This window comes from Choristoneura fumiferana, chromosome 5 (assembly GCF_025370935.1).
Source record: "Choristoneura fumiferana chromosome 5, NRCan_CFum_1, whole genome shotgun sequence".
Taxonomy (NCBI): domain Eukaryota; kingdom Metazoa; phylum Arthropoda; class Insecta; order Lepidoptera; family Tortricidae; genus Choristoneura; species Choristoneura fumiferana.
In genome coordinates, this window is record NC_133476.1 from 3869068 (window position 1) to 3885714 (window position 16647).

A 16647-nucleotide genomic window follows, 5' to 3' on the forward strand; every position below is an offset into this window, starting at 1 on the left:
ATTAATATTACTACTTTTATTATACTTGCATTCAGTTTGTCACTACATATTTTATTCTGCCACGCTGCAGTTCACTCACCGAGCATAATGCACGCGGAATGTTTCAAAATTTCGTGTGGTCGTACATAAATCAAAATAAGCTTGTTTGGCTCACAAGATTCTAACGTTGGACCAATATAAGCCTATGCAGGCTTAACAAAATACTTACGTAAAAGCGATATTAGCCTAGGCAGCTTAAATTAGTTTTGTAAAGATTATTGTAAATGCGAACAGTATTCAATAAGACTGATATTAGGACGATGTTAAAATAAATACGCTTATAATTTGTGCCCAAATCCAGGCTTATACGATGATATAAAATCAATATTAGAGTGAAAATTTTTAGTCTTGAGATGGTTGTAAGAGGGATTTTGCTGGTTGGGCGGTTATTTCGCTGATTGCTTGGGAACTGTGCATTTTTCCGGAATATAAAGTAGCCTATGTCACTCTCTGGCCGATAAACCATCTCTATGCCAAAAATCACGTCCATCCGTCGCTCCGTTTCGACGTGAAAGACGCACAAACATACATACAATCACACAAACATACAAACACACACTTTCGCATTTATAATATTAAGTATGGTTCTATTGCGGCAAGTTGCCGAAATTAATGTAGTGTCATCAAAGCTTCGCATAGCTGCCAAGTTTCGTATCAATACCACATAAAAGGTGGGAAAAACTGTACAAATAACCATACTAATATTATAAATGCGAAAGTGTGTATGTTTGTCCGTCTTTCACGTCGAAATGGAGTGATGGATCGACGTGATTTTTGGTCTTGAGATAGTGACATAGGCTACTTTTATCCCGAAAAAATGCATAGTTCCCGAGGAATAGAATAGGAGCCGCGAGCAAAAGCTAGTCTAATTGTACTTATGAAATGAAATAATTTATTCGGAAATTAGGGAGGTCTTGTTCTGAGAGGAGGCCTGTACCCAGCAGTGGGACGTATATAGGCTGGGATGATGATTATTATTAGTAATTTAAATATTGTCTGTAGTTTTGTTTTTATAATAATATTATGAGAAATTCAGGAGTCGTCCCATATCCTACTGGTATGTTTAGACTTTTCCAAGAAATAATGTTATTTCGTCTAAAAAGCTCGTTTGAGTCGTAAACTGTCCGGTAAATGGATTTTTATGTCCCTAGCCTTCAGAAGAAGACCAGAGATAGATCTCAATCTAGTGTTTACAGCTTTCCAGCTGTCTTCCTTTCGTCAGTACTTTGAAAAAAAAGCGGACTCGCGCAACGAGGATTCCGTACAAATATGTAACTGAAATGACAAAGATAGACAGAGATAAATAACCGAACCAACAAAAAGTTGGAAAATCCCCGATTTCGTCACTTCAAAGTTCAATATTATCTCAAAACGGCTAAACCGATTTCGATGAAACATGTCTAGAACCATTGCAAGAAAACCTGTTTTCAAATAAAAAGCCACATTCAAATCGGTCCACCCGTTTAAGAGCAACGTCGCAACATACAGACAGACAGACACACATAGCGGTCAAACTTTCCGATCACATCCCTCTTTTTGCGTCGGGGGTTAAAAAGGACGATTTCAGACTTTTCTAGTTTTCTAGTTTCTAAAACAACTAAAAGAACCTAAGCGTTTTGTAATTTGCAGGTCATTGGTATCAAATATCAACTGTAATGCTGCAAATAGTCATTGACAAATGAATAAATGAACATGCTACATATTAGAAGTAGCCAAAATAAAGAAAACCTTAAGGTTAATAAACAACACATAACCAAAGAAATATTACCTAATTAACGTATAAAATAAGTCTTTTGTGTATGTAACAAGCGGAGTCCATTTTGATACCATCTGGCCGTAATCAAAGACGACTATCACAAAGGGCTGAGACAGGGTTGCGGTAACGAATGACTCGCAACCCCGCTCGTTCCTAGAATAAGCAACAAATTATTCCAGATTTTGTATACACTATCATCATCATCATTATCATATCAACCGTAGGACGTCAACTGATAACTCTCCAGTAACATTATTTTATTATATTAAACGTATAAGTTTATAAATTGAAAATACAAACTGAAATATAGATGCACAGAAAAACCAGAAAAATGAGACCAGCACTGGGAATCGAACCCAGGTCCTCGGCATTCCGTGCCGTGTGCTATACCGCTACACCACTGCTGGACAACGGTACAGACACGAATTTCCCCTATGCACCACATATCTCACCTTGTTTGTTTCTTATTTAGCCACTTAAGCAGTGACGCTAGCGACATCTATACCGTAGCCCTCATCGAGAAACTTTCGGCATTCCATTGGAACTAACCGCTCACCCGGACAAGAGATATCGTTACTAAGCAATCAAATTAAGATTGTTTTCTTTTTTGTTTTTGGAATATTTTTGTATTTTTTATTTCAATTCCAAATTTTTACTTTTACGGTCATCCCGTAAAAGATTCCAAAAAAAAAACAATCGTCTATGTTTATATTCGTACTGTCAACTTCGATTACGATATTCGGCAGCGTTTCTTCATCCACTCAGTATCCTTTCAATATCGCGTCAGCATCAATTTTCTATCTAAAAACCTGTTTGATGCCCTTTTGCGGAAAAACGAATTCCAATTCTGTAAGTAAGAGTACAGGTGAAAAACTTGGAAAGGATCTTCTTGCATCTACTGTACTGATACGGCATTTATGTAAATGTTCTAACTTGGAAAGTCAACTTGTCTATCGGGACCGTGCAAAATAGGTGGTGGGGAGCCGAAACGATCACAGCGCGCGCTACGGCTGAAAATGAAACCAATGGCGCTGGCACGGTTTTGCAGTGAACATTGATTGTTTTTAAATTCTAAATGGCAGTTATGCCCTCAGATTTAAAAAAAAAACCGCCCGGGATTTACCGCGTAAAAGTATCAAACGTACGTTTAGTCCTTTTACGTTAAAATTGCATCTAGTTCGGCCATTTTACTTCAATGATAACTTGAAAAGTAACTAATTAACAATGTTTTTTTAATCCACTATCTAAATATATGTAGTTTATAGACACCTATAACGCATAAAACCCAACATTGAAAAAAATCACTTTGGCCTTTATATATAGGACCCATTGAGATGGTGGTAGCAATCCGGGCGGACCTTGCACAAGGTCCTACCACCTGCAAGATATGTGGTAGCCTAGGAATCAAATTGGTTGACTATTATACGTGGATGACACATTAGTTTTAGACGACCTGATGGTCAAGTGGTTAGAGAACCTGACTATAAAGCTTAAGATCCCCGGTTCGATTCCCGGCCGGGGCAGATATTTGTATGAACAATACGAATGTTTGTTCTCGGGTCTAATGTATGTTTAATATTATTGTATTTAAGCATGTATTTATCTATATAAGTATGTTTATCCGTTGCCTAGTATCCATAGTACAAGCAATGCTTAGTTTGGGACTAGGTCAATTGGTGTCAAGTCTCCCATGATATTTATTTATTATTTTATTTACCTATTCATCAAAGCGAAACCTTTAAAAATAAAGTTTTTGTAAAAAAAAACATCTTTGATATGAGTTTTTCTTGCTGACAGTGATTGTATTGTGTATTATCCAAGGTAAGTTATATGATAAAGATATCAAATATCCAGTCACTCCAATCACTGGAAATAGATTAAAATCGTCTTCCGAAATTTGACACGTACTAACACGGTACTTACTACTTAAAATAAAATCATGTAAAAAATATCCGCATAAGGTTTCATAAAGATACAATTTGCATAACATAAATTAAATTAATCAAATCAATTCGTCAAACCTAAGCAAAATCAATCAAGAAGACTCTCCCAATTTATTTGGCACCAAACCAATTAAAGGAAGCCATTAAATACCCGCCATATTGGATCGCCATTCGGAAAGAGTAGTGTGTTTACAACGAAACATGAAATAAATTCTTGTTCATTTATCAAGTTTCGGGCCGTTTTCAAATTTAAGGTGAGCATTTTTTTTTTATTCGACTGGATGGCAAACGAGCAAGTGGGTCCTGATGGTAAGAGATCACCATCTTCCATAGACACCTGTAACACCAGGGGGATTGCAGATGCGTTGCCAACCTATAGGTCTAAGATGGGATATCTCAAATGCCGGTAAGGCTTGTCTTACTCTTCTCGCCACAACAGTGCAATCTTAGCCCACATCTTACCATCAGGTATGATTGTGGTCAAACACAAGCCTATTTCGCATTTATATTGTTTCCACTTCTCATGCCCTTAAAATTTTACTTTAATCTCTGCATATCGGGACTAATGCTCCTCATTAATCTCTAGGGATTAATTTTTTTTTTGTTCACGTTAGAAACCCCAATATAGCCAATTACGGTGTTAGTGAATGGACGATTATCTCCATTTTCAGTGATTGTGCATAGACAATTTTTAGGGCGTGAAAGTTATCCCAAAATGACAACTGCAAAAATATTTAAAAGACACGATTTAATTTCGTGAAACACAATTAATGATTACTAATATGAACCTATTAAATTATTTAAAGGATGAAGTCATTTTATTATATACCGTCCAATTACTTTTCAAATAGTTTTTTTTTGAAACTGTTGGCTTAATACGTACTTCAAAAAACAAAAAAACAAAAGAAAAGACCGCGTTACAATTTTTTTACTATTTCAATTTTATTCAGTTATCCATTAATCGTATTGAGCGTACGTTTAAAAAAAGTAATATTATAATTTTACAATAATTTCGAACGTTGTTTTTTTCCTCGCGATCAAAGTGAAAAGTAGAGTGTTTAACGCGAGACTCAACAATCATAATGACACGAACTGTAATTTATTGAATTAGGCGTTACATTGCGGAGGTCATCAATAAGCTAGCTTTTTTGCTCACCCGCGACCTTATGTTATCTAAGTTTATGCAAGACATGCGTGTTCATGCAGTTGCTCCACCTCCACACTGTTAGTACACACACAAATCACACAAACCCATCTATCACCACCACCACAATACACTGATGCGTTTCGAACTCAACCAGAGCTCATCTTCAGAGCAACACAACAGTACACCATACTACTAGATGTTACACTAAACTCGCTACCTACTACCTAGACTAGACTCGCTCTGCTCGGGTGGCTAAACATCTCATGTCATTATACCTTTTTTAGTCCCTTGTTAAACAATCTACTATTTTCTACCCGGGAATCTACCCAAACCAAAATAAGACATCGCTCCTTTACCGTTTTGTCCCGCAGCCGTCTTAGGAAAACAAATTGATGTTAATAATAAATAAGTCCTTTTCTTACGTCGTCTATAGGGAACCCAGGATTTTTAAGATACGTATCAACGTTGTTGTCAACATCCTTACAAAGTACCTATTACAAATGCTTGTTCAAGTTTTACATCACGTAAAAAATTAAGTACATAAGCAGATTTTACGACAGTGGCAGCAATTCTAACCACAAAGCTGTTTAAATGAAGGCATCGGAACAAAAAGCTTTTTCGACGCGCTATTTATTATGTATGTTTGTTAAAACTTTATTGTCACATAAAATAATAATAATAAGCATAATATTTTATTTCATAAAAGCTTTTGTAAATGATTAATGCTTGAAGTATACAGGTTGGTACCAAATGATGTGCTGGCTGCTACTTAAACACGTGGTAGTTCTGTTCATGTAATTTTATCTTTAATTTTATACTGTAGGTTTTAAAGTATTTTTAACCCCGTCGCAAAAAGAGGGGTTTTATAAGTTTGACTGCTATGTGTGTCTTGCTGTCTATCTGTGGCACCGTAGTTCTTAAGCGGGTGGACCGATTTGAATGCGGTTTTATTCATTTGAAAGCAGATTTGCTAGCGATGGTTCTTAGACATGTTTTATCAAAATTGGTTCAGCCGTTTTTGAGATATTGAAATTTGAAGTGACAAAGTCGGGGTTTTTCCAACTTTTTGCTGTTATATTTGTAAATTATCTTTATTTTGAAAAAAAAATGACTACTAATTTTTATGCGGCGCATTCTTTTTGGCAATGATGTTCTTTACGAAAGCGCTGCTAGTTTAAAAAGACGTGTCAAAGTCCCTATTGCAGCCTATTTACTGAATTTGAATTACAACTTTCTCCAAGGAACATAGGTTGAAAAACGAAATAAAAATTCAGACTCACATACAAATTGTATTGGTTAGCTGACAGACATACTATGGAAAGGCGAAAATAAAAAATCGTTTTTCGATCTATGTTCCTCGGAGAAAGTTGTTCAGTTCAAGCAACACTATCACCTGTTTAAGTATAAACACATCATTTGGTACCAGCCTGTATATAATCTTTAGCTTTTACTGAATAAAACTGAGCCCTGACGTCAAAAGCCCAAAGATCGAATCAGCTGATTGGTTGACGTCATAGATCTATTGGTATAGCGAATGAGAACAAACAAATAGTGATGGCACGAAGTTGTACAAGTGGTATTTATGAGCTAGATCAATGTTAATTATGTCTGGGTGGGAGTGTGGTAGATAAACACGTTGCCTTTATAGAATACCAGTGCTTCCTTTAGGATTTTATTTATTTCTTATTCCAAATGATTTCGTGATTTTCGTTAAGCAACATCAGCCAAAACTTCCTGTTTAAGAAAGAAAGAAAGAGAATCATATTTTTTTTAATGATATCTAGAATCGGACAACTCACTTTACGAGTTTAGCTCGACATGTTTCGGGCTAATTCGTAGCTTAGTGGTAGTTTCATGTTCAAAATTTCATGTCTCTAGACCTTAGCTCTAGATTTTCCTTGAGTGGTTGAGATTTCAGTATTTAACATGCTACATCTCGATCCCGTAGGAATATTGGGATAAGAACAAGTGTATGTGTTATTCGCAAGATCTATCTATAATGTCAAATCTAAACAAAATCCGCTTTGTTGTTTTAGTGTGAAAAAGTAACAAATATGTGCATACACGGGTGCCCCTTGAAATTTCGACGAACTAATTATCGAATTTCATTTCATCGAAAACGATATATCGAATATTCAATACTAATATTTTCTGTTGGAGTAATTTCACTCCATCGAATAGTCATTACATATTAAACAATTATTAGAACAACAGAACAAGGATTATTATTTGCTACATTTCATCAACTATTCATGAGACAGAACAACTAAATATCGCTGTTTATTTCATCGACGTATTATTATAAAACACTTTTAAGACGTAACACTTACAACATTAAAAAAAGTATGAAATAATAAAATACGAAATGAATATCTGCCAAATAAACAATCTCTTAAATAATATTTCCAGAAATTAAAAATCGGTGATTTAAAATTACTCATCCTAATCATTCCAGGTAATGAATATTCGACGAAATGAAAAAATATGAAACGTTCACTTTTAAATGATCGATTAAAAGTATGTCCACATTTCAAGGACCGTGCATACACACATAGTCTCCAACTTTTGCATTTAAAATGCTGGCAAGGGAATTAATTTAATTCTTTGTTTTAATTTTAATCTTAACTTAACGTGAACGGTCGTAAGACAAGAATGTTTTAAAAAACACTAAATTTCTTGATAATTCCAAAGTACCGTAAAGTATTATAAAAGTACCGTAAAGGTTTTACTGTAAGGCTTTTTCGACTGAAAAGTTTAGTATTAATTATGGACAAGCTTCACTCAAAAATGACACTTCACAAAACCAGAGCAGCGTCACGTCAAAAACAATTTTGTACACTTTTTTTGGTTTACAATAATTTACAAATATTTCGGTAAACTTATACATCGCCAGATGAATATACTAGAACTTCCCGTTGAAATTGGAATATTAATATTCTCCTATTTAGATACGAAATCTAAGATAAATGCGTACAGCATTTTTGAGTTGAGAGAATTTTACGCGCCATGTCTTCTGAGGAAGTTGGATATATCGCGAAGTTCAGTGGCTTCTATGAAGACTTTAACCCTGGACATATTTCAAGACTTTGCGGCAAATATACAAGAACTAAATCTAAGTGGTATAGCAGATCTCGCATTTGACCAACTCGTAAATCACATACAACGATGTACCAACTTAAAAACGCTAGATGTAACTTTCACCAGCATATATTTATCAGACTTGGCTGACATCTGTACAGAAAATTTAAAAAACATAAGTATTAATTTCTTCAAATGGCCCAGAAAGAATAAGTGTGATGATGTGTGGAAGAAAAGCTTAGATGTTTTTAAGCGTCAACAGTTCGAATATGTACATTTTGTTGTATTTGAGTTCTTCGATTCAGATTCTCCGCTTGTATTCATGAAAGATGTACCTAGAACTAAGTATCTCAAGATAACAGTAGCTGATAATTACAGGGATTTGTGGGAAATTGATGAGGAAGATATACCCTCTGATGTCGAAGGCCCTATTGATATAATTTTCACAAAGCTATTTTACATATTTCGCGACTGCCGCGTCACTCATAAATCGTCTAGAAGCTTAAGAGGAGTGTCGAATTTGGATTTCAAACAAATAGAATACATTTTTATTATGTATTTAGAGAAAATATACATCTACGTTTCCCCTGTGTTCAGCAGAATATTTGCGTTGAATTGCACGGATCTACAAATAGAAATATGCACTTTTTTACCTCTCGATTTCTTACTAGATGGAAATATTATATTTAAAGCGTGGAACAAGGCGATAACAGATTTTAATGATGTGTTTTTCGAAAGTTTATTAAAAGAATTAGCGGATTATTTTCCTACTTACATGTGTATGCATAAAAGGTTAGAAATGAAAGTAACCGAAGCACCTAGTAATTGGTATTGCATCGATTCCTGTGAAGGCTTTGAGAGAGTTTTGGATAATCTACCAGAAAAAGTAACATTAACCGACTTTTGTAGAAGAGAAGGTACTGTCCTACGATGCAATCGCCCCATAACGTTGGTATCAGAGTCGAAAACGTTGAAAAACATAACTTATTTAAGACTTAGCAACATTTGTTTGAAAGAAGATTTCTTCGCTACTCTTTTTGTGCAATGCAAAAATCTATGTACCCTTGATGTTTACATCGAGAAGCGCGGTCGTTTGGGCACGTATCGGGGCTCGTCTCTGTCCTTATCCAACTCAATATATCTGACAAAGAGCCTTAAGAATATAAAACTGACATCAGAAGACATAGAATACGAGATGATCTTTGCTTCTCTGTGCCAGTGTCCGACGTTGGAAAATATTCACATCTGTGAGTACGAGCGTACGCTAGCGGACAATGAGATAGATGTGCAAAACATCTTGTTGCTTATAGAGAAATGTAACGATTTGTACAGTTTGTTTATTGAAGCGGACATGTCTCCTGAGAGCCTGACAGTACTTATGGCTCCTTTAAGAGCTGCCGCGCAGAATCTTCAGCGAGACCACTTATGTATCGAAGTATGCGACTGCTATGGAGGTTGGAACCCTTTTGCTGACGTGTTTAACCCTAGTCCTTTGCATATACTAGACTGACTGCGTACTTTTTGGAACTATTTTTATTTGTCTGTTTACCTAATTAAATAAATATTTGTATGCAACATTATTTTAATAGAAATTTCAGCACACAGCTTTTAAATCGTACGACTGGGACTGTCGAGAGTGCCGACTTATTACAGACTTAAATGTGTATTTAAATAGCAGTAATAAAATACCTATAACGAATAAAATACCTAATACAAAACGTTATCGCATTTGCACATTACCAGGCCAAGTACCGCAAACGAATATAAATGTGCGTTAAAATCCAGAAAGTATTTTTTTTTAATCCAATAGGTATACTCAATTCAATTCAATTCAATTTATTGTGAAGAATTCAGGTGTACAGTACATAGGTGTAAATCTCTTACACATATTCCAACCTTTTTTATATTAACATAATGTTAAAAAAGACCCAGGTCTTATATCAGCCCATCATAAACAATCCATTAATTACTTAGGTCACGTAAATATTACAAGCTCTTTTACATTTTTGATTCATACGCAAAGGGATTCTTTCAGAGCACCTAAAAATAAATTACAGCCGCGACATTCTAAATTGCTGTGCCTTCTCCCTACTTTCAACCTTATTGTTAACAAATAGGGGTGGTTGTTTAGACGAAGAGATACCGTCGACTAACGCTCATAATACGAGGAGGAATATAATCAAGTTAATGAGATAGCGTCGGTCGCGAAAATCTCGACTGACGCGATGCCAGCAAAAGGTTTGGCGTTGTAATTTCTACGAAATGGATTTGCTTTTTAAATCGTGGTAATTTGAGTTTTTAGAAGCGTTAGTTAGTTTAGTGGTCACTTGTATAGTGCCAGTTGCAGGTGGTATAGGATTCCGTGCCAGGGTAAATAAGTTTCAGTTGACTGTACTTGCATTTTATTGAATCAGGCGTTACTTTGCGGAGGTCCATATCAATGAATCAAAAAAATACTTTTCACTTCTCATGCTCGTAAAGTTTGTGTTTATGCTGGATCTAGGCGACATAAAATGACTTTTTCACACCTCTCCTTCAGAAAAGTAACTTTTCCTCCCTGACGAGAGGGAGCAAAGTGCAACTTTTCTGTTCAAAGCTTTGCAGGGGTGTTTTATTGCAAATGCCATTTTTTGAAGTTGATAATTGTAAAACCACGCCATTTTCTATGTTGGTTGTTCTATAATAATATTTAGATTTGTTTTTCAAGTTCCTTAATGCTCGGTGTGAAAAGTTGTATGAGCCACTCGGGAGCAAAATTATTTTCATCTTGGGCGTTAACACTTGAAATCCTCATTACGCTCAGGATACTACTTTAGAATCCCTCGCTACGCTCAGGATTCTATTGCAGAATCCTTCGCTACATTCTGGATTCAATATATAAATAAAAATACACCATTTTGCTCCCTTGTGACACAAATAACTATTTATGCTCTAGTGCATAAAGTAAAATATTCGTTTAGACGAACCAAGGACCAAATGGTCAACAGCCACAAACAAAAAAGTTAGTAATATGTAGATATTTTTTATAATTTTTAATTTATATTAAAAGAATAATCAATCAAAATGAATCAATAAAACTATAAAACTAAACTTTTATAGTTATGCATCAAAAATAAAAGGTACATAGTAAGTGAAAAAATATTTCCACTGTCGCTTTTTCCTCGCAATCTAAGTCAAAAGCAGCATATAACTCGAGCATTAAACCCATTTTTCCCTCGACGCGTCTATCCACTCTCGCCGTGCCTGCTCGGGTGGCTAAATGAACGTCTTGGGTGAAATGGCCCATTTTATGCTCTTGTTATACAATCTACTATTGCTGACCCGCGATCTTACGATAACTACGTCTATATTTAAGCAAAAAAATAAATGCGAGTTCGTGCAGCTTCTCCGCCTCCACACTTTACGGATGCGGAACTTTACCTGGCTAAGTAAATCTTCACCATTTTTTGTTTAATTGACAAAACCAAAAATACATGTCTAATCATCATCATCATCATCATCATGTCAGCCGAAAGACGTCCACTGCTGGACATAGGCCTCCCTCAAGGCTCTCCACTCAGACCGGTCATGTGTTTTTCGAATCCACCGCGATCCCGCGATCTTAACCAGGTCGTCGCTCCATCTTATTGGAGCCATTCAAGTACCTTCTGAAGTTCTGACCCCATCGGCCATCAGTCCTGGGAGCAATGTGCCCCGCCCACTGCCACTACAGTTTCGCAATTCTTCGAGCTATGTCAGTAACCTTAGTTCTACTAGTGTCTAATGTTTTCTCATTAATTTAACGGATTAGTTGGATTTTTTATTACACAAGCCTATTGCTTCTTAAAAGGTGTTAGGTACATTGTAAGAAATCAGGCAACCCCAATTTGTATACACCTTTATTGTGCCTTTGTAGGAAATGTCGCCCGATATTTTTGCTAGTCAGTACATAATCCAGTAAGCTGGTTACAGCTATAAGGTACAAATTGGTTCGCGTATAGAAAATCTACAAAATCCAGTTGCAAAATGACGGTCGCTTCACACTGGAATTACAATTTTAGACCTTATGAATCTGTGTATAAGGTGTAAATTAAAGGTGTTTTCGAAGTAGTTGCAAGCCTTTTTGGAAAGTTAATTTCCTGTAGACGTTTACAGGATTTGCACTTGGCGTTCAATTTGTTCCTTTGACAGCAATTGGATTTCAAACTAAATGAAGTTTGTGAAAATTTTGTTCGCACAAGTCTAAGCTAAATTCTATTAGACACATGACAATATTAGTCAAAAAGAAACATTTCACTATTAAACCTTGGACAGTTTGATCAAGAATGAAACCAATGGGGAGAACAAAAAAGGTTCACAAGCAATCGGCAGAGCCTAATGGGAGAATGGATGCTCTCCCGGCTTTCCAGCTAATGACTGAAGCAAAACTCTGTGGGTAGACAGATGCCTCGGATAAAATCCTATATATTTGCTCGCACGTAGAAAAAATATCCAACAAAGAATTCTTACCACTAAATATACTTATTCATGTACCCGCCAGACACGTACAAGCAATGAAAAGGCTTGTTTCACGAAAACAAATATGAGATCTTTCGTAACCGTTTAAACTATACGGAAACGAGAGAATGTGCTATGAATTTCAATGCTCCTGGAACTGCAAAGCTTATATTTAGAAATTCATTGGTAAATACACGCCTTATCCGAGCATGTGCATATTAATTTTGTATAGGATTTTTTACGAAAAGAACATGAGAATATTTTGAACATGAAACTACCGTGAGACTCACTCATTTTAAATGATATTGTAACGGATAACTCACGTCTTAAACCGAGTTTAGCTCGACATGTTTCGGGCTATTTCGTAGCCCTTCTTCTCAGGAGCACGCGACTCGGCGGCTGCCGCAACACGCACACTATGCGCCACCGCTCTGCTCACGTGACTGCCCGACGAAACTAACACCGGCGCACAACTACCCGCATTTTTATCGTCATTTTTATTGTCAATGTCTAATGTAGGGTAGCACACAACACTAACAACATCGCTCCGTAAAGGCACGTTCACACCAACCAATGACGCAGCACGAGTATTTAAAATGCGGGTAGTTGTGCGCCGGTGTTAGTTTCGTCGGGCAGTCGCGCGAGCAGAGCGGTGGCGCGTAGTGTGCGTGTTGCGGCAGCCGCCGAGTCGCGTGCTCCTGAGAAAAAGGGCTACGAAATAGCCCGAAACATGTCGAGCTAAACTCGGTTTAAGACGTGAGTTATCCGTTACAATATTATTTAATATGAACATGAGAATAGTAATGATTTCGGCCAGTTTATTTTATCTGTCTTGGTTTTATTTGATAGAATTGTTAAAAAAAAGTTTTTTTTAAATAAAATTTGCACAGATACATTTCAATTAACCTGCACGAGTTACTTTTGGTACAGATATCAGCGTTGGTTACTAGTTTTGTGTTTTTTAGCTCAAATGTTTATGAACATAACACCAATTTTATAGACATTGTAGGAAGCATGCCAGTTGATGAGAGATTTTTAGTAAGTATTGTTAAAATAAGTTTCTGTTCAAAATTCAATTTTTAATACAAGCTTTTTTGCTGACTGTATTTTTGTTGACTGCACTTGCATTGTCATCTAAACTGCATATCCGTACCAAGTTTCAAGTCGGTACTATTAACCGTTGAGGAGTTCCCTCCTGTGGAGACGATCTTGGCAGGACCACCAAGATATCACTACCAGATTATTGTATTGTCAACAAATTTACATAAGTAGGTATGCCAAATTTAAAGTCAATCGGACCGCTGGAAGTGGGTCAAATTTAGCTTCCAAGATTTGAACCAAACAAACATATAAACAAGCCGTTTTATTGTACTTATATAACTACTCCATCTACATATTATATTTTAACTGAAGAACGATACGTCAAAATACTCTACCTAATCAAATATTCCGGAATAGCTGTCGCCCATACTTCGCCTGCAAAGAATTCCTTAATCGCATACCTACATTATTATATAGTATCCATTTTTTATTCTGGTCGTCTAATGAGACATATGCACAATTTAAGGCGTGAAAGCGGAATAAACAAACAAACTTACTTTCGCATTTGTAATAATAAATATTAAGAAGGGTTTACTTAAAAACTTCATGTCCGCGTTTTTTAAACAGGCTGTCCACGCGTGGTTGTATCGAAACAAAGGCGATACGCACGCGAGTTATATACCAGCTATAAGGAAGAAAAATGCCTTGCAAAGGGTCTTAACCGTTTATTAAAACAGTTATCTATATTATACTCAGCGGCACCCTTCACACAAGGTAATTTTAAATAATCTATTACTGCACACACGTGAGGGCCAGATTTATTGCCGCTCAAACATAGCGGTTGAAGAGTCTAGTGAAACTTCTTCGAAACCGTTTATGAACTCATTCCACTATAATTTCAAGAGTCTCACGAAATCCACCGTCACCGGACAGGAAACGTGTTGCCAAGTCGGATGCGACGACAAATAACTTCCGGTTAGCCGTACGGCGACTACCTTATTTAGTGCCGGTGGCGAAAAACGAAACTAATCGTAGATAGAACTAGCTGATCCAAATGGATAGACGGTAGCGCCACGGCTGCGTAAAATATAGGTTTGTCGCGGAATATATACTGCTGGATATAAATAGAAGATGGCTGTAATTTAAGAAAAATCGGCGACGTTTTTCGTGTTATGATTTAGTGGTCAGTTTTATTGGTCAAGGTTTGGATTATGAGATTAGTTTGATGATTTATTTAATGGAGAAACTCGGTGAGAGTTTATTTCAAAGTATCTGTCGTCTTTTTACGATGTCTGCGTTAGTGTTAAAATCTGACCTTATATTTTAAGACGTTCAAATAAAAGGTAAATTTTCGCATTTAAAGCAAATATGCTACATCCTGGGCAGAGGCGTAGGTTTGTAAAGATTTGGCGCCCCAGGCCACTTAGCTTTGCCCCATTAAGTGACGATTAAGTATTTCATTTAATTTGGTTTAGTGTATGTTTTTCTTTTTCAACTGTTTATTTTTTGTAGCAATGAATGATTTCTTTCTTTCTTTCTTTCAAAACCTGCAATAGGTGGTTCGTCGCCCCTCGCAGCCTGCCGCCCCGGGCCATGCCCCCCTTGGCCCTGGGGTAAATATGCCCCTGATTTTCAGCTATATATTTGCAAGCCATCAGACGAGATTCCACGTCAAACACAAGCCCATTTTAAACTCCTGAGACGTCGCGAGAATTGTTAAAAGTGGTACAATGCCTATGTGAGGTGACAGTATTTATCAAAAGTGTCTCTGATACCATCCTCAAACTCGCCAGCATGACCTGCATCCGACCTTTATTGTAAAAGTACCGCACGGTATTGGAAATTCCTGTGCTCTTTGTGTAATACGAAACAGTACGCGGTACGAAATCCCATTTATCTTAGTGGTGAATAGTTCTAGATTTAGTCTATTGGCCGGTGCCAAAGGTATGGGAATAAACCGGGGAAGTGCTTTTAGTGGCTAAAGAGAAGCGGTAAGTGGCAAGAAGCAGATTAATCGAGCGTCGTGTAATGCATAAAATTGTAAAAAGCGTTTGTGATTGGTTAAAAATAAATGAGCCAATCACAAACAGGACTTTGAGGTCAAGCGGTCCTTTCGATACTAACGCCATTTCTTTTTTTGTTTTTAATCTAGGTATTTAATCATATATGTGAGTGTTCATGTCTTAGCATTTCCATATTAGCAGTTGCCATCTAAGCAAATAATTTTGGAGAATTCTTATTTACACAACATATTCACTGATATCAGGTGCCCCTTGAAATGTCGCAAACCATTTATCGAATTTCATTTAATCGAAAACAATTCATAGAATATTCAATACTAATATTTTCTCTTGGAGTAATTTCACTTCATCGACTATTTATTACATATTAAAACATTTATTAGAACAACGGTACAAGGATTATTATTTGCTTAAAATACACTACATCAACTATTCATGATAGTACAAGCTTTGCTTAGTTTGGGAACTAGGTCAAATGGTGTCAAGTGTCCCATGATATTTATATTTATGAGACAGAACCTACTAAATATCGCTGTTTATTTCTTCGACGTATTATTATATGTTGTCTATTAAATAATATTTCTAGAAATTAAAAATCGGTGATATAAATACTTATTTTAATCATTCGAGGTAATGAATATTCGATGAAATGAATAAATAGGAAACGTTGACAAGTACTTATTGGTGAGTATTGTATTGTATTGTATAACTCTTTTATGCATTAAAACATATGAAAATTAGAATTAACAAGAGCGTACAAAGGCGAACTTATCCCTAAACACCGTCCGTAGGTATATCCATGCTTACACGCCAATATCATTATCGTCTAGTAGTATAGTAACAGAGCGTACCTATGTAGTAAATCTACTAGCGATCCCATAAGCGGTTTTAATCCGCTCCGCCTATCACCCTAACGTGCCTTCTAAACAGCGCTGTCATGTCACAATGTCCCAAATGCGCGCGCGCCGGTCTGTTCCGAAGATTTATTTTGAACCATGCGAAATCGCAATCTTTGATGTGCGACCTATAACTGCGCGGGAGGCGGGTCGATGAACTCGTGATATGAGTTGCTATGGAAGTTTTTATACCGACGACAGTAAAAAAAGTTTGCTGGATAAGTACATATTTTTTATTGTTTCTTTAAGA

The 16647-nt window shown here is 36.3% G+C and overlaps 1 protein-coding gene across 1 annotated transcript; it reads left to right on the forward strand.

Moving 5' to 3' along the window:
* The first annotated feature begins 7689 nt into the window (after positions 1 to 7689).
* LOC141427769 (uncharacterized) lies at positions 7690 to 9610 on the forward strand. The gene has a single exon (XM_074087359.1). The coding sequence runs from the start codon at positions 7779 to 7781 to the stop codon at positions 9471 to 9473; it is 1695 nt and encodes a 564-aa protein (XP_073943460.1). The 5' UTR covers positions 7690 to 7778; the 3' UTR covers positions 9474 to 9610.
* The last annotated feature ends 7037 nt before the right edge of the window (positions 9611 to 16647 follow it).

Coding starts and splice junctions, on each gene's coding strand:
- LOC141427769 (XM_074087359.1), top strand. CDS start 7,779: ATGAATATACTAGAACTTCCCGTTGAAATTGGAATATTAATATTCTCC.